At 37.3% G+C, this 24,725-nt stretch overlaps 2 protein-coding genes across 3 annotated transcripts; both read right to left on the bottom strand.

Annotated features, from left to right (window-relative positions):
* Positions 1 to 2,980: 2,980 nt before the first annotated feature.
* On the bottom strand, positions 2,981 to 4,330 carry LOC113335199 (protein SELF-PRUNING-like). 2 transcript variants are annotated; one of them, XM_026581327.1, is made up of 4 exons: positions 3,885 to 4,330; positions 3,712 to 3,773; positions 3,556 to 3,596; positions 2,981 to 3,388 (listed from the first exon to the last, which is right to left on the bottom strand). In XM_026581327.1, exons 1-4 carry the CDS (start codon positions 4,095 to 4,097, stop codon positions 3,204 to 3,206), a joined length of 501 nt encoding a protein of 166 aa, XP_026437112.1. In that variant the 5' UTR covers positions 4,098 to 4,330; the 3' UTR covers positions 2,981 to 3,203. The 2 variants fall into 2 exon arrangements, with proteins under 2 accessions (XP_026437112.1, XP_026437108.1); XM_026581323.1 differs by having other exon boundaries at positions 2,981 to 3,461; positions 3,885 to 4,328.
* Positions 4,331 to 4,685: 355 nt separating this feature from the next.
* Positions 4,686 to 7,887, bottom strand: LOC113357737 (uncharacterized mitochondrial protein AtMg00810-like). Its single transcript, XM_026601187.1, has 3 exons — positions 7,191 to 7,887; positions 6,322 to 6,437; positions 4,686 to 4,814 (listed from the first exon to the last, which is right to left on the bottom strand). Exons 1-3 carry the CDS (start codon positions 7,885 to 7,887, stop codon positions 4,686 to 4,688), a joined length of 942 nt encoding a protein of 313 aa, XP_026456972.1.
* Between the last annotated feature and the right edge of the window lie 16,838 nt (positions 7,888 to 24,725).

The following is a 24,725-nucleotide window of genomic DNA, read 5'->3' on the forward strand; positions in this document are numbered from 1 at the left end:
GTTTGGACTAGCCTTTAGCCCTAAAACTTGTAATTATGAAAAATAGTTATAACCAACATTTTGAACATCAAAAGAATAGGACTTCAAGACAAATATCTTGGAGTCCCATTGTTACTGTAGAGAAATAATTCTAAATTTTTTTCTCATATGCTTGATAAGTTTGATAATAGACTTCCTACTTGGAAATCTAAGCATCTTAATCAGCCGACTACAATAGTTTTAACACAGACAGTCCTAGGCTCTCTTGCAACACATCATATGTCAGTTTTTCCAATGCCTAAAAAACTTACAAATAGAATGAATTCCATCCAGAAAATTTTTTGGTGGAATAAGGACTATATTGCTATAGGTCTTTATTCTAGGAAATGGACAACTATTGCCAATTCAAAAAGTAATGATGATTTAAATATTAGACAGACAACTATTTTTAATCAATCTTTTCTGATCAAGTTGGCTTGGAGAATGTTGAAAGATCGAGAAGCTGTGTGGGCCCAAATTCTAGAACACAACTACTTCCCTAATGTTTCTCCTCTTTCAGATGATGTTAACACTGATGGAAGCTGGATTTGGAGAGGTGCGTGTCAGGGACTGGAGATCGTTAAGTAGAATTATTGTTGGGAGATGATTGTTGATAGAACCCAAATCAATATTTGGAAAGACAATTGGATACCTGACAATGAAGAACACGTCCCTTCCAAATTTTGGTCCAATAACCTAGAAACTGTATCTCAAGTTATTGATCATATACTAATAACAAGCTTACTGTTATTTTTCCTCCTAATGTTACTGAGAAGGTTTGTAGGATTAAAGTTAAAATGATAGGCAGAGATCAAATTAGGTGGAAAAGGACTGGGAATGGAAATTTTTATGTTAATTCTGCTTATAATATTCTTTTACAGAAATCTCAAGAAGGTGTTCAACAAAGTAACCCAAATTTCTCATGGAAAAGACTTTGGAATATGAAAATGCCTCCTAAAGTCCTGCATTTCCTATGGAGAGGTCCTTAGGATTGTTTGGATATTAGAGACAATATTGTCATATTTTTGAAAATTACTGATGATGTTTTCCATTTGCGTGGGGCTTGTAAGGAAAATATGCAACATCTACTTGTTGATTGCTCTGTGGCTCACAGAATATGGTTTGCAATGGACTCTTCCATTTTTCATATGCTTTGAAGTACAAACTTTAAGGAATGGATATCCAATAGTGTGGAATCTAATAATTTTTCTAGTGTTTTGATGCCGGAAAAGATCGGATTTGTGAGCTGTGTGGCTTGGCATATATGGAAGCTTAGATGTTCAATAATATTTGAAAAAACCCAATTCAGACTCAATGAATTTATTCATACTGTGAAGCAATTCTTGTCAGACATTGAGAAATCTAGTGAACCCATACAGGCAGACAACACCAGTTTCATAAGTACTGTAGAATGGAAACCGCCTAATGGAGATGCTATTAAGTTTTATTTTTGGATGTCTCATTCATTAAAGGTTGTATGCCTATTGGTATTGGAATAATAATTTGAAATGGTGCAGGTACTTACATTGGAGCAAAAGGGAAAACATCATCAGCAGTAGATAAGGAACAAGAAGAGACTATTGCGGCAGTGAATGCTAGTAAATGGGCAAAGGAGATGAACATTAGCTGGCTGCACTTGGAGGGAGATAACAAAAACGCGGTTGAAGCTATCAATTAATGGTTCTTTTAGTCAAATAAAATGGACGACAAACAGTGTCGTACAAGAATGTCTTTATTTACTTGGTAATTTTAATAGTTGAGAATGCACTCATCTAAAAAGAGATGTGAATGAGGTAGCTGATGACCTAGCAAAATCTGCAAGAGTCGGTGTTAATTCCATTTGATGGGATCAACCTCCAGAATTTATCAAGAATAAATCGGAGAAAAATAATGTAAACTCTTAAGCACCCATTAATGAAATTTCTTTCTTATCAACAAGAAGAAGAAAAAAAAAAGAACAATCATAAAATTCTGATTTAAATTCGAAATGAGCAATTTCATCAACCGCTAAGCATTGCTGCTACCATTGTAAAATTTCGGGGTAATTTGCGTTACTTCCCGTGTAAAGATTTGTAATTTGCATTACCTCCCTACAGAAATAAAATTAGCAAAATCTCATCTCGTCAATAATTTCGTTTATTCCAAGTTAGCTGACTCAATACTAACTTACACGTGATTTTTATTTTTGAGGGGTAATTTGCGTTATCTCCACTGTAAAGACTGGGCCTGGTAGCACACATAAGATATTACCTTCACACTCCACCAAAAAACTCTTTCAAATAAACAAACATTTAGGCCGGCTTACCATGGCTAGAATTTCCCAGATACTGTCATTGGCTAATTAAATACTCCCAAGGTTCCGTTAAGTCTAAGCAATGAAAGCTCCCCGGCAGAAAACTGGATTGTGAAAGTATGGCTCAAACTCTAACTTAATTCTTATTGGGAGGTAAATAAGAATAAAGTCGTGTCTTTAAAATGAGCAACCAGTCATCCTTGGAGAAGCAGTGTACAACGAAATACAAAAAATGCTCCACCACATCCCCTGCATTTTTACCTGATGGAAGAGGTGATTGCAAGGAAATTACCGAGAGGACGTCATTCAGTCTGTGGTCAATGGTGTATTTCAGTAGTGATGGTTTATATACTTGGCAAAAATTTAGTTTCTTATCTTCGCGTGGTAATCTACATGCACACTAGTCGTCTCTACATTGAAATTAATAGATATGAATGTATATAGTCATATTGGTGATCGTGATTAGTGATGCTCTGCGAAAAACAATATCAAGGACACTATAGATGAGCAGTTGTACTTGTCTATGGGGTTTAACTGTCAATCAATCATAGGTGTCTATATATGGCTTGGATTTGCTTGAAAATTAATTCTATTAGAAGAAACTAAAACTACCAGACAAGATAGTACTTGATTCAGTTCCCTACCAATAACCTAAATTTGTGGACAGGAGAAACTGAAATGATGTTTGCAGTCCGAAAGGGAAAAATACACACGAATACATACCCATGTCCTTTGATTCCATAATTGGAAAAAAAAAACAATCAACCCTAGCTAGGAATAAGTAGCTAGATCTCATCATGACAAGACAATTATTAAAACAACATTTAATCTAAAGTTATTATGGGAATCAAGTAAATCAGGAGGATTAATCTAGTTAGACAATGCTAACTAATTAATTAACGACGTCTTGAGGCGGTTTCTCTCTGGGAATTGAGGAAAACAGCAGCAACAGGAGTGCCAAGTTCATTCTCTTCTGCAAATTTTCTAACACTGAATTGATCTCTTGATGCTGAAGCTGACGCTGATGAAGAAGAACCAGTACTATTGATTGCGAGTGATTGTTGTCTGTTTTTTTGTCTGTAAAGAACAAATACAAACCTATGAATCCCAATATACGGCCTTGGCATTTCATAACTTATCACTTCTCTTCCTGCATATTTATAACCACAATAATATATGTAAAACCCACCAATATTATTTAAGTTAATTAGTACACGATCTCGCTTGATATTTATATCACCTACCAAATGAAGCATCTGTTGTTCCTGGAATGTCTGTCACAATCCTGCAGTCGATATAGTATTAATTCAAGTAAGTTATTGTATCAAAAAATTTAGATCAAACTGATAAATTATGGCTAAATCTAACCGAAAAAAGAGAAAACTAATAGAGAAAACTACCAGTGGAGATGTTCCCTCAAGTATGGATCACTAGGACCTGGAACATCTGGGTCTGTCATGACCTGCACTAACGTAGAAATTAATTAACTAGCCAAAATGCTAATTGACAGCATTTGCTATAAGAAGAAAACTATATATATAGTGAATGGTGATGAGATAAGTGTATGTATTACCAGAGTAAAGAAAGATCTCAAATCACCACCTTGAATTTCAACTCTAGGTTTAGCAGTTAAGGAAGAGGGATAAAACTCTCGACCATTCTGAACATGTTTGTTCTGGGGGTAAGTCACTACCATCTTTATAGTTGGGGAGAATGAATCATCAATAACATCTCCAATCACTTTTCCAACTACTAGAGGATCCATTATATATCTGCAGCTTCCCATACTTGCATGCAATAATTAATTAGGATAAAAAAAAATAGATTGAGGAGAACTTGAATAGAAGATGGAATAGTAGATATGTTTTGGGAACTCATTTTTATAAAGAACATGTATCCTTTTTGATCTATATATGGAATCCAGTAGTAGGGTGATTAATTAAAAAGACACTCATCAGGAGAACTGGAACATCTTTGTCCTTTGTTGCAAATCCAACCACATAGTGTTGGTAAAAATCTTTAAACAGATGAAGTAAGGCGAGTACAGGTACCAGAACATCGCACTAGCCTGTTAAATAGTTATATTGCACGTGGTTGCTTGCTTGGATTTCAATTATTCGATCGTAGGCCATTTTAGCATTTTCCGAGAAAAGGCAAATTACCTATTGCAATTCCCACTAACCTTATAAAGTGCTGCATTATTTGGATGCCCCTACTTCCTTTTTGAAGCATTTGCCCCATTTGCATTGGACCATTACCGACTTGATCACATCTCATTGAAAGGAAACACAAATTTTGCCATGCAAAAATTTATAGGCCCTACTAGCAAAATGTTTTTTTTGCAGATGTGGTCACTGGCCTTTTAAGCACGCTTTCATTTGTCACGTTCAAGAACAAAATTTTCCACGGATTCATCTGGATTCATGATAATGTAAGGGAAATCTAAAGGTGGAGTTCTTGATGTGTTGTTGAAAAACATTTTTCCAATCTTGTATTTTCTCATCTGCAACCACAACCACAAGATAAAACCACTTTACAGTCTTAGTTTGGTCACGATATCGATAGGTGATAGGAAGTTGACTGTCTTTCTACACCATACTTTTTATCGCGGGGATTCTCACCCACCGAATCAGCCACAAGAAACCCAAACTAATATCTTTACCTGAGAGGTCCTAAATACTGTCTAACTTGATGAAATATATCTCGAGTTGAAGTAGCGTTCAAGTGGATATCAAAAACTATCTATCCAGTTCCATAAAGCCAATGCGAATATAAAATTTATCGGTTGTTGATCAAAAATAAAGCCACAAGTGAAATAATTTGCAATAAACTCCTCAACATAGTTAGAGATACATTTGTAGTATCCGTGTCCAAATAATTAGCAATCAAGTACCTAAAGACCAGCACGGCACCAATTGTACCGCCAAAAGAATGTGGTTTTCCTAAATGTTAAGCCAGTCAAGATATTGATCGGAGGTCGTCTCAGAACAATTAGGTTCAACCCAACTGCAAATTAAGAACTCTTTCAAATTACCATAATCTTTAGCAGAATGCTTACACCCAAGACAGTGGTACAAACCTGTATCAAGAGAGTAATATAAAATTCCATCTTCGTGCAACCTCGGGAAGTAGATTTTGTTCTCCATTTGCCTAGTTGGAGCAATTGCTGATATGCTGGATGTATGGCTAATAAACAACATATGCCTCCCCAAATGTTTAACTTCAACCCAAGCCGTTTCATTGTTGTTCAGTCTAAAAATACGAACCCATTTTCGCAATCGGCCTAATAACACACATAAGAGATTACCTTCACACTCCACTAAAAAACTCTTGTAGATAAACTCACAATTAGGCTGAGGTACCATGGCTAGAATTTCCCAACTAGTGCCATTCTCCAATTTAAATACTCCCAAAGGTCCGTTTAAGTCTAAACAGTAAAAAGCTCCGCGATGGAAAACTGGATTGTTAAAATTTGGCTCGAACTCCAAGTTGTTCTTATTGGGAGGTAAATAAATGTTATCGCACTGATAATTTGTCCAAACTATATCTCCACGTTTAATGAAGGAAATTTCAACCGTTCCTGGTATAAATCTATTGATGCCAAAAACTATGCAATCTGAAGTTGGCAAAGATGAGAATGAGATACCTGAGAAGTGACAATTGTCAGGTAAGTCTGGAAGTGTAACAATTGATTTCGAGAAGGGATTGTAGAAAAACAAGGTCTTGTCTTTTAACATGAGCAACCAGCCATCTTTGGAGAAGCAAATTGTTGAACCTTTTAACAATTCAGGTATGCTCATGAGGTAATTCTCATTATTGTGCATTGGGCTTACAAAATTGTAGACTTGTTGATCATATTTGATAAAAACCAGCCAAGGGGATAGATCAGTCGTCCGCAAAGTCCCAACAGAAAAAGACCTTCTGAGATTTAACATTGATCGATATTTTTTACTCACTGCACGCAAATATATGTAATCCACTGAATGGAGTCGATCAGATATCAAGCTTACCATATCATCGTCATCTATAAATGACGGTCTTGCTTCTCCAATATCATCTATATCGGCATCCTTCCCTACTACACTAGTACTGGTTGCAGTTGCAGTTGCCTTGTCTGCTTCCTTTCCTAACACATGGTTTTCTTGTAATCATCAGCCATTCAGGCGAGGACCACGGGGTTGGTATATCAGGACATGGTTGATGAACATGAGCATAGAGATTCTAATGTAGTTGTGAGAATAATTCTCTGTATATTCATTGATAGGCAAAAGCCTGATTTATACATGTTTGCACAACACTACAAAACAAAAGGCTTCTTGGGACGTTTAAAAAGCGTCCCAAGAGGCCCAAATCCGTCCCAAGAAGATATTAGTGACGTTTTTCTAACCGTCCCATGTTCCACCGTCACTAATACTATTTGGTCGTCATTTCTTTTAGGGACGGTCATATTATTTGCCTTAATTTAAAAATTTGATCACTAATAGGGACGAGTACTCCATGAGCGTCCCAAATAACCCTCTTTAGGGACGGTTTTGAAAAAACAGCCTGTCCCTAGAAGCTACTTATTTTGTAGTGCAACTAGATAAGGCAAATAAAAGATACACCTAACAACTAGATAAGGCAAATAAAAGATACACCTAACAATATCTAGGATATATACAGAAAGAATATATATGCAGTTACAACCAAATAACAAACACAATAATGTCAAGATATATCATATCTTGATCATATCTTAACACCCCCCCTCAGACTCAAGGTGGTGGAGTACACATCTTGAGTCTGGAAATTAAGAATCGAAAACGAGCTGCAGAGTGAGTCTTGGTGAAAAGATCAGCCACTTTAAATTCTGATTTAACATGTGGAAGAGTGATTGTACCTTTCTTGAAATGATGACGAGTAAAATGACAATCTATCTCTATATGTTTTGTACTCTCATGAAAGACATCATTGTGTGTAATTTGAATAGCATCCTTTTTATCACAATACAGTGGTGTAGGAGCAGAAATTAGAACTCCCATATTACGAAGTAGCCACCATAACCAAATGAGTTCAGATGTGGTGTGAGCAAGTGCTCTATACTCTGCTTCAGCACTTGAACGAGAAACCACACTTTGTTTTTTACTTCTCCATGAAATCAACGAGTCTCCCAAGAACACACAATAGCATGTAATAGATTTTATATCTGTAATATCCCCAGCCCTATCGGAATCTGAGTAAGCTTGAAGAGTGAGATCAGACTTTGATGAGAAACACAGACCTTGATGAAGAGACCCCTTGATATATCTTAGAATTCTGAGAACAGTTGCATAATGATTAGATCTTGGAGCAGACATAAACTGACTGACTATGTGAACTGCATGACTTATGTATGGTCTCGTAATGGTCAAGTAATTTAGACTCCCTACTAGTTGACGATACAGTGTTGGATTAGACAATAGAGTCCCATTTGTAGGACTGTATTTTACATTCAATTCAAGAGGTGTGTCAGTTACCTTATTGTCAGATAGCCCTGCACGCTGTAGAATCTCAGATGCATATTTGACTTGTGATATGAAATAACCAGTGGGTGACATGCCAACTTCAATGCCAAGAAAGTAACTTAAAGATCCAAGATCTTTCATCTTAAAACAATCACTGAGATATGATTTGAGTTCAGTAATACCTTGTAGATCACTGCCAGTAATAACCATGTCGTCAACATACAAGAGAAGAATGACAATTCCTTTTTATGACGATCTGACAAACATAGCTGAATCACAGAAGCTTTGTGTAAAGCCATACTGGAGAATTGCATTGATAAATTTCTCAAACCAAGCACGAGGTGCTTGTTTGAGTCCATATAATGCCCGTCGAAGATTACATACTTGATTAGGTTCATGAGGCAAACCAAGAAGAGGTTGCATGTAAACCTCTTCTTGTAACTCACCATGAAGAAACGCGTTTTTCACGTCCATTTGATGAAGTCCCCATTGTCGTGCTGCAGCAACAACAAGTAATGTACGAACTGTAACCATTCTGGTCACTAGTGCAAATGTTTCTTCATAGTCAACACCATACTCTTGTGTATAACCTTTTGCAACAACTCGTGATTTACATCGTTCAAACTCACCATCTGACCTGGTCTTAACTTTATAGACCCATTTGCTTCCAACAACTGATTTTCCAGGAGGAAGGTCCACCATTTCCCATGTGCCTGCCTCTGCATGTGATTCCAATTCATCATCCATTGAGTCTTGCCATTATGGAATGGTTGCAGCTTCTCTGTATGTTTTTGGTTCATAAAATGACAAAATAGAAGACAAGGAACAGTGATACTCTGCATACTTAGCTGGTGGTCTTCGATAGCGAGGTGGCAAAGAATTTTCTTCAGAATCAGGATCTTGTTCCTGAGTTGCACTGTTAGGTTGAGTCGTAGAGTGGTCTTGGTCATCCGTATTTGGTGGATCAACAACTAGAGGATATGGACTTTCAGGAGTAGATATAGGAAAAGTGCTAGGATTGGATTCACTAGGAAATGGATCAGAATAAGTGAAAGACTCAAAAGATGATGATTTGCTGCTTGGAAGTGACCAGAATGGAACTTTCTCCCAGAATGTGACATGACGAGAGACACGAAACTTTCTATTAACTGGATCATAACAACGGTACCCTTTTTGTTCAATACCATAACCAAGGAAGACACACAAGACATTCTTTTGACCAAGTTTATGACGTTAACGTTCTGGAAGGAGTACAAAACAAGTTGAACCAAAGACTCGAAGCTCAGAATAGTTTGGTTTCTTACCATAGAGACGCTCATAAGGTGACATTCCTCCTATGACAGTTGTTGGGACTCTATTGATGGTGTAGACTGCAGTAAAGACTGATTCTCCCCAGAAATTTGAAGGAACTGAGCCAGAAAGTAACTGAGTTCTAGCTGTCTCTATAATATGACGGTGTTTACATTCTGCAACTTCATTTTGTTCTGGAGTTTCAGTACATGACAGTTGAAGAATGGTGCCTTGGGTTTTAAGAAATTCTTTGAATGGATTGGAAATATATTCCCCTCCTTGATCAGCACGAAAAAACTTTGATCACTTTACCAAACTGAGTTTTTATCATGGTTGAGAAATCAACATATAACTTAAGAAAATCTGCTCTAGAGCTGAATAGATATAACCATGTATAACGCGAATAATCATCAATAAAACTGACATAATACAAAGCACCTCCCTTTGACATAATTGGATATTTACCCCAGACATCAGGATGTATAAGAGCAAAAGGTTCAGTTGAGACAAAAGTGCTAAGATTAAAAGAAAGAGCTGGTTGTTTTGCCAGTTTACAAGAGATGCAATTTGGTTCTTTATTTAACCGAGTATCTCCTAGTAAACCCTTATTGATCATATATGAAAGACGATAAAAGGAAGCATGACCTAACCTAGAATGCCAAGACATGAAGGGAGATATTGACACGGGTACAGTGGGAGTAACAGCTACGACATGAATTTTAGATTCCACTGAGAGAGCAAGAGATTGAAGGAGATACACCGACCAACTCTATGGCCTATCCCAACTAGCTTCCCGGTTTTGAGATCTTGTATAGCACAACCAAAAGGAAAACAATATGTGTTATAACCTTGATCACACAGTTGACCAACTGAAATAAGATTCATTGTAATATTTGGAACAAGAAGCACGTCTGGTACATAGAAGTTATTTGAATTGTTGACCAAGCCTATATGACTTGCAGTTACTGTTGATCCATCAGCAGTATGAATCTTAGGGGTGATGACAGGATGAAGACTTTCAAAAAACTTTTGATTAAAAGTCATATGGTTTGATGCTCCTGAGTCGAGAAACCATTCTGTTGAATAAATACCTGAGGATAGAGAAGGCAGATGCAGCTGTAGGGTTGTTACCAATTGAGAGTGCTTGTTTAATCATCTCTTGAATATCAGCAAGGTTTGGTGCTGAACCACCACCAGGTACAACTAATGCAGATGAGGTTGTCGATGTTGCATATGGATCTGTTGCAGATGAAACTGGAGCTGCCGTAAATCTGGTAGGTGTATTGAATTTGTTTCCTCCATTAGCATTGATCCTTCTCATGTTTCTTGAGGTTGGTGAGGTGCAGAATCTAGATGAGTGACCAAATTCCTTACAATACCCACACTGTGTTGTGGGTGTGTCAGGTATTGTGGCAGCAGGTGATGTATTGGCCGATGGGAGATTGCAGTTCCTTGCCAAGTGTCCAAAGGTCTTGCAGTTATGACACTGTACTTGAGACATATCACGTTGCACTTGAGCATTTGAGTTTCTTGGAAAATTGTTAGGGCTGGATCGTGAGGGCACACAAATACTCCTGATCTCCGGTGTGATTCTTTTCCTTGTTTCTTCTGTAATAAGTTCAGACAAAGCAACTTCCACCGTGGGAAGAGGTGAACGATGAAGGACTGATGCCCTAACAGACTCAAACTCATCACGCAAAGCCATTAGAAACTGAACTAAACGTGTTTCCTCTCTATACTTCTGCCACAATTCCAAATCTACGGTCCATATTGGTTCCATGAGTGCTAATTGATTCCAGATTAAAGACATCTCAGAATGAAAAACAGAAATAGACTGATCATGCGATTGTTTCATAGATCTAATATCTTGTTCGAGTTTATACCTCTGAGCAAAGTTGATTTGGGTGTACCTTTTCGAAAGAAAATCCCATGCATCTTTGGCTACCTCAAAACTTGTGAGTTGCATGCTTATGGAAGGAATGACTATGTTTCCAATCCAAGTGAGAATCCTATGATTGTTAATCTCCCATTCTTCTTTTGGATCATTTTTCTCTGTTTCATTTTCTTTCCCTTTTTCAACAGAACTGCTTGTTGTAGGTTTCTTTTCTATACCATCGACATACTTCCACATATTTTTTCCTTTAAGAAAACTCCTCATGAGGAATGGCCAGTGATTGTAATTGGTTCCATCAAAACGGACAGTGATAGGTTGAGAGTCTTCTCTTGACATGATTACTATGTTTTCTCTGGGTTGTATTTTCTCTGGATTGTATTGCAGCGGAAACTGGTTCTCAGATTTTCCAAGCTCTGATACCATGATGAACATGAGCATAGAGATTCTAATGTAGTTGTGAGAATAATTCTCTGTATATTCATTGATAGGCAAAAGCCTGATTTATACATGTTTACACAACTAGATAAGGCAAATAAAAGATACACCTAACAACTAGATAAGGCAAATAAAAGATACACCTAACAATATCTAGGATATATACAGAAAGAATATATATATGGAGTTACAACCAAATAACAAACACAATAATGTCAAGATATATCATATCTTGACCATATCTTACCAATGGTAAACAATGTAAAACACTTTTATCTTCAAATTCATACCTGTACAAGCTTATTTCCCCATCCAGTGTAAAATACACACAACCCTTAGGAAAACCCAACTCTCAGGCCAAGCAAGACAGATGATTATTATCACCTAGAAAAAACACATAGTTGTCCAAACTGTTTACTTCCTCCCAAGCCATAGAAGAGAAATCCAGCTTTCCTATTTCTATGCTGGTTAAAAAGTTTCGGTAAACACCTCTCGGGATGTAATATCTATTAATCATAAAAACTTCACCATGAGACTCCATAACAATACTTCGACGCGAATAACCCAACGCTCCAGCCACTGATACAGACCTAACATTGTAACGGGTGGGAATACCTTCGCTTATCTTGAGGGATTCTTCAATATCAGAACCATGTTGTATTGCTATCTCCAGCAGGATCCGCACATTCCCATTATAAATAACTTCCCTTTTAAGGAAAAATATTGACTGAGGATTAAGTGATTCGTCAACAAACTCATGTTTTCTCAATTCTTTTTCACCAGGGTGACAATAAATAAAAAAGTTACATCCATCATCTCCTATAAGGAAAACAACCATGGACTCTTTTCCTACATTATCATCATCACCTTCACCATCGTTGCAACAACTACTAGTACCACTACTGCTATTACTACTACTCTGAGGAGGTGAAGACAGGACACAATCTATGATGAAATTTGGTTCTGGTTCGATAAAACGATCTAAATTAGGTAACATGATAGTTTCTAGTGATACAGGATTCCATAGGAAACAATCTCCAGGATTGAAATTTGGATCATCATTCCAACGAGTAAGAATGACCACCCATCCATGATGAGATGGTTTCTACCAAAACTGTTTTTCACTTAATTCTGGTATGAATTTGTTGACAGATATTTTCATGGGATTACTTATATCATAAAAACTATGGAACTTACCTTTCTCTTTTCCATGTGGGAAAACAAGCCAAGGTGCTAGCATTGGTGGTGGGGGAAGTTTACGTTTACTTCTTTGGGATGATATCGCTGGTTTTCCCATGGTAGATCAACGGATTTGATTGAAATTGAAAAAAGTTTCTTCTGTTCACTACTTTCAAAAGTAGTTTATACAGGCGAACTGGTTTCTAAAAAAGAGCCATTCTGAGTTTGGTTTGAAATCGGAATGCCAGAATGGTAATTCTAGTTTGACACGAATAAGATGGATGATTATAGATGAGGGCTGAAGGATAACGGGAGTAAGGATAAAAACATCATACACTAATCTCAAGCCTCTGATTGTTCCATAGTTTACTTCTGCACTAATACTTTTAAGTTTTAATCACTGAACTTTCTTTATTTTGCCTGCTCTAGTTAAGTTTTTTGGTCTCACTTCCTGGTTTTGATTTTACAAACATATTCTGAGTTGTACATTCAGGGGGAGGTATGACAGTTATCATTGTAGTTTCTCCTGAATTGATGAAGAACTTTGAGGTGTGAGTTGAGCTGGTGACCCACCTAACTTGCACTTATTCTTTGTTGTTTTTGTATTGTGCAATTTTTTCCTTTTTCTTCTCATATCTATCTTTACTTGTTTCCCTCAAATTATATCATGTTGCATTACAAGTGACTTTATTAACTGGCTGAGTTTCAGATTATTTAGAGATGGACTAATGTCTAATTGGTAACTTCATTTTTGTGACACTTTGTATGCCTAGTTCTCTTCTTAAAATCTTCATACCCAGAGTTGGGCCTAGTGCCCCTAGGATGTCAGTTTTGTGGAAAAAAAAATTGCTCTTGTGAATTAAATTCCTCTCTCAATACTTCACTGTTGACAAAAAAATTCACGAGTGGAGTAAAATTTGGTACCCCATCTTCCATTTTCTTTAGGGAATGTCTTACATGGGCTTACAATATCAAAACTTCTTGAACTGTGTCAATGTATATCCCTCAGTCCCAAGCATATTACAAAGTCTTCTGAATGACAATGTATTTCACAGACAAGAGTAAGCAGGAGTGCAGTATTAATGTAAAGTAATACTTATAATTGAAATTGGATGTTAAATTATAACAAAACACCATGAAATAAAAGTAACCAACCTTCAAATGATGCTTCTTCTACCCTTGGAACAAGGAAGATACAAAGATTTGAGGTTCTTATCTAATAATCTTCAAATTTCTACCCAATTCTAAGATTGGAAATTAGAAGATAATAGATGCATCTCTTACAAATTGAAATTTCTACCCAATTACAAATTGGAAATAACAAAGTGTTGGAGGCTCTTCTCTAGGAAGGATTTTAAGGTTCTTACACCATTTTTCTAAACAAACCAACTTCCAACTAGAAGAGCTAGGGTTTAAACAATAAGTAGTAAACGAAGATGAGAAATAAGGGAAAGAAGAGGATAAAAGAGTAGTTGTGAAATAAAAGGGGCATAAATGGTATGTTTGAAATACCATTATGCATCATCCTTCCCTCCTTAAGTGAAATTCGCCCTCGAATTGTCCATCTCTTCATCCATAGCATTGTCACCCCAATATGGAACCAAGTGCTTAACATTAAACACGTCGGGCGTACGAATTGAGCTTGGTAAGTTGAGTCGATAAGCATTATCATTTACCTTTTCTCCAATTGGAAATGGTCCAATCTTCCTTGCCTTGAGCTTGTTGTACGCACCCATGGGAAAACGTTCCTTAGTAAGAACCGCATAAACAAGATCTCCTACTTCAAACTCAACCACGCGTCGTCTTTGATCAACCTTGTTCTTGTATTTCCTTGATGAAGCTTCTAAATGCTTTCGGGTGCTTTCATGGATAAGGTGAAGTTGAGAAACAAAGTCTTCCGCCTTAGCATTTGGCCTTTTCAAATCCGGTACTAAGGACAAGTCAAGTGGTACTCTTGGATTGAACTCGTACACCACCATGAATGGTGAATAACCACTACTTCGGTTCACCGCATGGTTGTAAGCAAATTCCGCCTTGCATAAAACTTGGTCCCATTTCTTCAAACTCTCTAAAAATAAAATGAACTCCCTAGTGCTTGAACTACTTCCCTTCTTGAAAACTACTCGACCACGATTTCTTCCTTTATAATTACTCACCAAGTCTAACCTCTTGTGGTGATAGTCAAGTGCACACTTAAGAAGCAAAGAAACACCAAGTAGTTTCTCCAACTTTGAATGGTGACTAGCATTATACTTGTCTTCAAAGGAAGCCCAAGTTGGGTCAACATAAGTTAATTTCTCATTTTCTTTGCTAATACTTGATAAAGAGCTTGTTGTTGGGTGAATTTTTCTCTCAAATTTCATCTCTTGAATGACATTTTTGGATATGGCATAAACATAACTATTGGAATCATTAACAAGCTTGCTTACCTTTCTTCTCATGGTACAAATGGTATGGAATGCGTCATGCCTTGTCCTTCGATCATCGTTGTCAAGTTCAACCATGGAGTATTTTTTTATGAAACCCAATCTTTGTATTTGATAACCGGTGATAAAATCTTCTTCCATTTCTTCATTAGGTTCTTCATCAAATATGGGTGGCGACGTAGGATCAAAGTAAACATCATTACCAATCTCACCTTCCTCAAAATTTGAAAAACTATCAAATTTTGGTGGAGACATTTTATCAAATACCATGTGGGCAACATCATTATCAATATCACCTTCCCAACAACTTGAGAAACTATCAAACTTTGGTGGAGACAAATTATCAAACATCTTGTGGGAGACCTCTTGATTCTCATACCTACCGATGGAAATTGAATTCTCTAACTCCATTTCATCTTCATAATCATTAGAGAGTTCAAATGAGTCCATATAAAGACTTTCCAACTTCTTAATTTTCTCTTCTACTAGTTGACACATTTCATCAAACATCTTATATCTCATTTTATTCAATAATCTCATCACTTGAACATTACTTACTTTTACTCCTCCATCCATTTTCATTCTTCTTTTTGATGTCATGATAAAACACCATAAAATTGAAATACCCAATTTAAGAAAACTACCAAGAAAAAGAAACAAAACCCAAAATACTTGATGATGATATTAATAGAGTTGCACATAAGCCGGTACAGTCGGGGTATCTTGTGAACCCGGTACCTATATCTGGTGTTGACCGGTTCCTCACTTTGAGGACCGGCACATGTACCTGTACCTGGAGTTGTACCTGTACCGGTGAGACTGGCCGGTTCCACTCCGGTACCGGGTTTTTACCCAATTCAGATATTATTTCTTCTCAATACACCATCACAAGTCAAAATACTAATCCCAATTCCATTCATTACAACTTGAAACAAAGTAAATTATATATGAAGTAAACAAAGTAAATTACATATGAAGTAAATGATGAGTTTACTTGAGTTTATCAGAACTTGAGTTTCACCGGCATCTCTTCCTTGACCTGAAGGACCAACACATCAAACCTTTCTTCCTGTTACTCAAATCAACATGCAAACCCTAACTACATAAACCAAACTGAACAAACCCCTTCACATGTTTCGATTCCTCACTCAAAATCCTCAAACCCTAATACCCCTGAGATATCAATCCACTGACTAAGACTTGATTTCACATGTAATCTCAAATCTAATACCTTTAATTAACTCAATACCAAATTCTAATTTCAACTTACATCCACTTAAATCAAATCCCATTTTTCCAATTTCTGAAAACACCCCAAACACATTTAAGAACCCTAATTTCTGATAATACTTCAATCAAAATCAACAACTGCAATTTCTTCATCAGCTTACAATAATAATACCAATTCAGAAATAGAATTATACAAACCCTAATTCTATTCATTCTGATTTACCTTTTTCTTTAATCTTCTGAGTTCAATCGATCTCGTCACCACCATCGATTCTTCTATGTTCATCAACATCCCGATTATCAGCTCTCGGTTCAACTAATTCCTTTGAAGCATCTACGAAAATATCTCCATCTATTTTGAATTCTATGAATCGCTAAAGTCGTAGAAGAAAAAGAACATAAGAGAAGGAAAGAGAAGAACACGAGACTGAAGAAGTGAAGAGTTTTTTCTTAAGGAGAATCGAGTGATATTGATGCTTAGTGGACGGTTAAGATTGAAGGTGATCTAATAATCTATGGCTCAGGGTACTACTGGGTACTACCGGTCCGGGGTGGCCGGGAATAAGGTAAGAACTGGTACCTGTCCCGTTCTACACCGGTTCTTGTATTTCATTCCCGTTACCTGTCCCGGCAACACCGGTTCCGGTTCGGTTCCGTTCCGGGTTTTCCGGTTCCAGACCGGGTCACCAGTTTCGGACCGGGTCTTGTGCAGCCTTAGATATTAGTATCTTTACCAAACCTTCCCCAAAAATCAAACCAAAGCTCTTGATACCAACTAATGTAAAGTAATACTTATAATTGAAATTGGATGTTAAATTATAACAAAACACCATGAAATAAAAGTAACCAACCTCCAAATGATGCTTCTTCTACTCTTGGAACAAGGAAGATACAAAGATTTGAGGTTCTTATCTAATAATCTTCAAATTTCTACCCAATTCTAAGATTGGAAACTAGAAGATAATAGATGCATCTCTTACAAATTGAAATTTCTACCCAATTACAAATTGGAAATAACAAAGTGTTGGAGGCTCTTCTCTAGGAAGGATTTTAGGGTTCTTACACCATTTTTCTAAACAAACCAACTTCCAACTAGTAGAGCTAGGGTTTAAACAATAAATAGTAAACAAAGATGAGAAATAAGGGAAAGAAGAGGATAAAAGAGTAGTTGTGAAATAAAAGGGGCATAAATAGTATGTTTGAAATACCATTCTGCATCAAGTATGTAGCTAGGGTGAGGTCTAGTCCTCATCCATCATCACCATGAAACATCTTCCTTCTGGAATGAGTTATTTTGGATTTCCTGATACAATAGACGAACTTCATTAGTATCCAGGGACCAGGATATAGTACTGCTAGCGGAAGATGGATATCTAGCTATGGAGTGGTTTCCTTCTTGAAGGAAAAGATGTTAGGTCTTTCAAGTTCATCAAGTCTCTGAATATTTTGTTTGTTTTTTAAGTTTTCATTATGGTTATCTTAGCAATAACCAATTCTCTTGCCCATTTGCCCATCTTACAGGCAAATGTGCCCATTGTCATTGGCTTCCAAAAAGTATTTGTGTGAAAAATTCCTAAATTTGTATTTATTTTGCAATTTTTATTCTACTAACTTGTATGTTGAATCTTTAATTCTGGCTTCGTCACTGGTCAGATAATAGGATTTATAAGAAGTTGAGAACAAGCTCAAGTGATTTTGGACCATTGAAGGAGTTAAGCTCATAAAGAAATGATGGGAGAATCCACACTATTTCTTTCATGATTAGACGCTGCCTTAATTATAGCTTTATAAGAACACGAGTTCTTTTAGAAGTTAAATGATTCTCAGGAATAAAAGCTCTCATCGATGACAAGAAGATTTTAATAAGTGATTTTCTTTTGTTCTGGGTTTTATAAAAAGGGAATCAGCTCTTCATTAGTGAGTCTAATTTGAAGAAGCATTTCACTAATCATAGATTAGTGAATGCACTGAATTTCAGATTAACATTTGAGCATATTGATTCCTGGAAATCACCATGCACTAATAGAAGCCTCAAAAAAAAACACCATGATCTGTCCGATTCAACTCGACAATGGCACATCCAAATTAGTACTTTGAGGTCCAAAACTTACAAACATCCTCCACTAAAGCTAAGACTTTTAGGTAAAATGAAACGGTAATTATCCCCTAAATCTATTTATCATATCATGATTATCTGAATTTTATACTGATTTTAAGGATAAAAAATGTTAATAATAATTTCATGATAATCTCTTACCGTGTTGCATAATTGCATACCTACTCTCCATTCTTATTGCATCATTGCACGTCGTTCCTGAATTGATTAACGAATGACACCTTCTAATCCCATGTCATAATATAGTATAATGCCAACGACTAAAACCATAGGATTAAAGACAAATATGAGATTAGTAGTATTATATTAGGCAATTGATGTATTTTCTTTTCAAGATATGACTGACATCAAAGAAAAAGAGAGGAAGTCCTTCCACCTGAAAAAGCAAAATCATAAGTTAAAAAAGGAAAGACTTCAAAAGAAGAAAAATGACATTTCATTCGTTGAAAGCTTTCTGGGTAGTGTAAAAATGAGACACCATGTCACGCCTTGGACCCGGTATGGTTTTCTTATTTTCCTTTTTTTTGGCTAGTTGGCTTCATGTGATGTACAAGCTTGTTATGTAAAGTTGCAACTGGTGGTTATCAGATACTATATTGAATCATCAAACTCCATATAATTTGGTTGGGAATGAAAATTCATGACTAGCCGTGGAATTTGACTACACTGATGCACGAAATTTCCATGCCTTTGTGAAAGGAACAACCTTTTACACCTTAGCCCATAAACAACTGTTTTTGGTTGTAATTTTCCATAGTAGGGATCTCTGATTGTTTTCTTGTTTCTTGTCGACGACATATTTTTCTTGTCCCCCTCGTCTTAATAAAGTCAAATTCATCCGGTAAGATTGTATAAAAACAATTAAGGAATTAACCGGCAATTCCTAAATTTCTAATGACAACTCAATCGCACCATCTCTTTCTCGTTTGTCTTCATTTTGTTTGTGAATACTCACAAACTAGAATGTGGCAAAATAACAAAAAATTGCAAGCACAAACTTGAGCCATCCGCACCAAAATATAACGTGGTCCCCTGCAAAAGTAAGTGTTCTTTTATGCGCGACAAATATTCTGGTGCCTTCAGTGTACTACTGTGCTTTCTTTTTTATTTATCCTGTTTTTTTATGTACCAACTATTTCACGGGAGAGTCCTAGCGGCCGGTAACACCGCTGACAAAATTCAAGCAATAATAATCTCAATGTCCCATTGTTGCCGTTCATTTCCTGACTGCACTCGGTGTTAGGTTTTTTTTTGTTTTTTTTTTTTTGAGAATTGGTTGACTTATATTAAATAACCTTGCTTGATTGGGGGATATATCCAATTTTAAAGAGACTCTTTTTAAGGGTTTTAGCGGGAGTCCTAATGGGTAAGTTACAAAACTACCCTTACCCTTTAAAAACCTATTACTCTAAATCAGTTTTAATCTTTTCATTTCATCTTCCCCACCACCATCAAAACTCGTCGATTAATTCATTGAAATCATCGATTCGAAAACTCCGATTAATCTTCATCAATGGATCCACCACGGCGGAAGGGAACTCTTATGAAAGAAGCTAATCGATAATTCAATGAGTATAATCCTGGAATTGCAAGTTTGGTTCAAAAGAAAGTGAAGAAAAAAACCGTCGAAGAAGGAGAATTCGCAACCGCTGAAACACGAGAAATGGTGCGCTAAGAAAGTAAGGGCTTACTTAAACTCACTCTAATATTTCGATTTCATGTGTTGCATGTTAAATTAGGTCAGAAAAATCGAAATTGTGAATTGGCAATTGCGACGCCGGCAAGGTATTATGTTATCGACCTTGCCGGATTTTCATAGTTAGGGTTGGCAGGCAGGCTCTTAGGTTGAAGAGCTTGCCGACTGTTGAATACTTGTAACTGGTACTTGCAGGGCCGGCAAGTTATTCAACTTAGACCCTGCCGGCGGCAGTTTTTTTTTTAGCCGGGTTGGTTATAATTTTTTTACCTTGTCGGCTGTATTTCAAGTTTTTTGTGTCTCCTGATGCCTTGAATTTTTAAAACCGGAATGGTATTTGTATAAAATCATGCCGGCTGTTAGTTGGCCGACAATGTATGGGTAATGGACCTTGCCGACTGGTTTGGTGAAAAATCCTTGTTTCTACTGTATTCATATTTGTTATAAGCCGGCAGGTTATGTGAATAATACCCTGTCGGCTGCTCTTTAGCTGGCATGTAATTTGGATATCGACCCTTCCGGTCGTTGTTCCGCCGGATAGGTTATATACGTCGACCCTGCCGACCTGTAATTTTTTTTTCTTAATTGTTCTTGTTCAGGTTGGAAAAGGAAAAGAAGAAAGTTGTGAAAGCTCTTAGTCCTCCTTCAAGACCTCATCGTGTTGGTGATAAACTCTTGACTTCAACACATCGAGGGGCATACGTTGTGCCGGGAACGCTCAAGATCCGTGTACTGAATGATTCTCAACCACCATCGGAATCCAGTGATTCAGACGAGACTCCAGATGTAGACCAATCAATCCCATCTGGTAGAAGAGGTGATGATGATGATGTTGATGAAAGCACTCCGGCTGCTGGAGGAGGTAACAATGATGATGATGATGGTGATCAAGAAATTCCTAATGTTGGAGGAGGTGATGATGATGATGATGGTAATGGAGATAAATATAAGGATATCGAAGATGAAATTGTTGAAGAGGAAGTGGAAGAAGAAGAAGAAGATGATGGAGATAGAGATGGAGATGGAGAACAAACTCTATATATTGTTCAACAAACTGCAGCTTCAACTTCAACTGAAACCGGAAAGAAGAAGAGGGTGATCACTAAACCAGCTAATTCCCACATGCCTCCCCCTCACTTGATGGTTACACTGAAAAAAGGTGAGCTTCCAAGGGGGACCCCAAGAGATGGTGGAAATGTTCTTTTTGGATACAAAGACTCATGGGCATGTACGATCCATAATACTGTCGTAAGTAATCTCAATCAGTATTTGTTCTTTATTCGAGTGTGCAACTATCTTAAATTTGCGTCAAGTGTTTGTATTTCTTTTCATTTTGTTTTTTTTGGTATTTAGGATCACAAGTATGTCGTCCGTCTCATGAGGCGCCAAGCTTCATGTTCAGTGACTAAGAGTTGGAATCTTGATCTAGAATGTGAGGAGATGAAAGTTATTGTCAAGAACTCCAGGTTGTGGCATGCGGTGGAGAGTTCGAATATTGATCATGATAGAGTTACCGTATATGCATTCTGTGAGAGGTTCTACGGAGAGACTGATACAATATTATTCCCATTCGGTGAGATGGCGATAACTCCCGATGATGCTCATCAAATTCTAGGCCTCGAGGTTGATGGAAAAGCAGTCAATGAGGGATTCAATAATAAGTTTTCTTTCAAGGATACTTACAAATGGAGCCAAAAATTGTTCGGTTGGAATCAGATTGAGGCGGAGTCTATGCTTGAGAAGAAGGATGGTCGTCTAAGCAAGAAGTTTAATCTGAAGAAGTTGAGGGACACATTATGGGAGACAAAGAAAATCTTTGATAAGGAAGGAAGGGTGAACCCGGTGCGAATCAATGCTACCGCGTCAGCTTATTTGTTATACGTCTTGGGAAAATGTATCTTCCCCGACAGTTCCGGAAGCTTGGTCAATGCCAGTTACTTGCAACTATTGGATCCCTTAGATAAGATGCGTGAGTATTCTTGGGGTACTGCGGTGGTCGCCTTCTTGAACAATGAGTTGAAAAAGGGTTCTAGGGCACTCACTGCGCAAGTTAACGGAAACACATGTCTCTTCCAGGTAATTTTATTGTCTAAATTATTTATATTTGCAAAATTCTCGTAAGATAAGATTCTTACTAAACTTTTTTTTTGCATAGGATTGGATATATGAGCACTTCCCTTCTTTGTTCAAAACCAACTCCTACGTCAAAGTGGATGCGAATGTTGTTGTTGATAAGCCAAGAGCGCAAAGGTACAGTTTTAAGGGTACTCAGGATAAGGACATGCCGTAAAATCTTATCAAACTTCGAATCGCCATCGACAAATTGACTGCGGAGGAGGTGATATTTGATCTGTATCGAGATGCTAGAAAACAAGGTTTAATCCAAAGGAGAGATGAAGTTGCATTATACTACGGACCCTTGTTGTGCTCACCGGGATATTCAATGTACGATCCACATCGGGTAATGCGACAATTGGGTTACGTCCAACAAGAATGATAGGATTCTGGGAGAATCCTATATATAATAACCGCAATCGCACGGTGTCTAACTAGTAGACAGAGGCAAGTACGGGTCGAATCCACAGAGAGCGGTGGAAATACTATAATCAATATCTCTAATAAAGCTAATAAATTAACCAGGAATAATATTTTTGGATTTTTAGAATAATAAAAACAAAGAAAATAAACTAAACTAATAGAAAGAATCCAATTGAAAAGTAAGCAACCAGGGTTATATTGGTATCCACCATTATTTCCTTGCAACTACTGAAATGAAACATAATTATGAATATGTGTTTATTGTTCGTTTTATTGACATCACCTATTATATATATTAGAGTCACAAATATCACTAGTATACCCTAAGCATGGCACATCAAAAGACCAAATCCAAGCATGAACCATCAAATTGCATCAGCGAGAAACTTATATGAATCTAAATATAGGTTCACAAGCATAACTCATCAAAGTTTTTAACAAAGCATGGATCATCAAATAATAAGACAAATATATTTGTAAGACTATCAATTACGCACATAGGTTTTTAAAACCGGTGGAGCAATAACTTATTTATTCGATCAATCAATAAACATTATTCAATAATTAATCAAATCAAATCATAATGGTTTAATGCTATATAATCATTTCAAATTAGCCTAATATCCAAAGTGATTTAAACCATAAACCCTACTTACATAAAGTCTAACAAGACATGGCTTTCTCAAAAGTCATAAACATATAAAAGAAAATCCCTCGCAAATCGAAACGGAATCGAAAAGTAAAAGATTGCAAACCCTTCACTGTTTCTCCCTATAGAACTGCCGTCGTCGGCCTCAGCAAAAGAACTCTCAAAACCGACCTCCCCTTTATCTCTGTTTGTTTTTGCTCTTTATAGTGCTCCGAAGAAAACCCCATAAGACCTAACATCCATCTGCCTAATTGCTAAGAGCGTCCACAGTGGGAGAGTAAACCCAAATATTTGGTCTTTTGAACAGACGTAGTGGAACGTACTATCGATCAAATTTTGATCAACGACTAAAACCCAGAGTATATTTGGTCTGGGACCAAGACTAAACCAGATATAGTCGAGCATTGATATACTTCACGCCCCACCACCAGGCGGACATATAGTGCACGTCCCACATCAGGCATTGGTATAGTCTATGCCCCACACCAGGCGTTGGTATAGTTTACGCTCCACATGGGGCGTACGTAAAGTCTACGCCCCATTTTTTTTTTTAATTATTTTGTATGGGGCGGGCATTATACCCCCGCCCCATTCTTTGTTTTCAAAATCAATTTTGTGGGGCGGGCTTTATACCTCCGCCCCACTTCTTTCATTTTTTTTTTTTAGTGCACGTCCCAATCAGGCGTTGGTATAGTCTACGCCCCACACCAGGCGAACGTATAATGTACGTCTGACCAAATTTAGTCTTTCCACCGTAGCGTCACACACCATACTAAACCCAAAATTTGATCTTTTTTTCCCTCTTTGGTCTTTGGTTATACTCGCACCACTGCAGTTGCTCTAATGGGCCCAATCCAAATCCATAAGTTAACTTCCATTTTCTGGCCCTCCACGTCCAGCTCATTCCCCAGACTGACACAAGCTGCAGAGTCCGACCACAACACCTGCCTTCCGGCCATAGTTCGACCAAGCTTGGGCAAAGAACATAATACGAAACGGAACGAACATAACTCCTCCATCTTCTCATGCGCCAGTTCTTCTAAATCGAGCTCCAATTCTGTCAGTCGAAACCTTAGCTTCATGACTAAACTCGAGCACCAATGACCGCAAACTCTGGTCACATCACCACTTCTTCTCTTCATCTCCGACACCACCACCGACTACACATCTCCATGATCATCCCCAGTTCAAGCCATACACAACACTTTCTCTACCTCGCTACAACTCCATTAGCCCTTAAATACGAAGTGTCTCTCAGTACCAATTCATACCTGGATTCGATCACCTCTAGCTTCACTCAAGCTTGGCCACAGCAACAACCTTTGCCTGCAACCAATGTTTCAGCTGAACTGATGATGCTTCATCTCCTCTTTCATGATCAGCTTCATATTCAGCACAATCATTATCCATCATCACTGCACCAGTCCTTGGCAGACAAAATCCATCACTGTCATCATCCAGTTCAGTTAAGCCCCATT

This window comes from Papaver somniferum, chromosome 1 (assembly GCF_003573695.1).
Source record: "Papaver somniferum cultivar HN1 chromosome 1, ASM357369v1, whole genome shotgun sequence".
NCBI classification, from domain to species: Eukaryota; Viridiplantae; Streptophyta; class Magnoliopsida; order Ranunculales; family Papaveraceae; genus Papaver; species Papaver somniferum.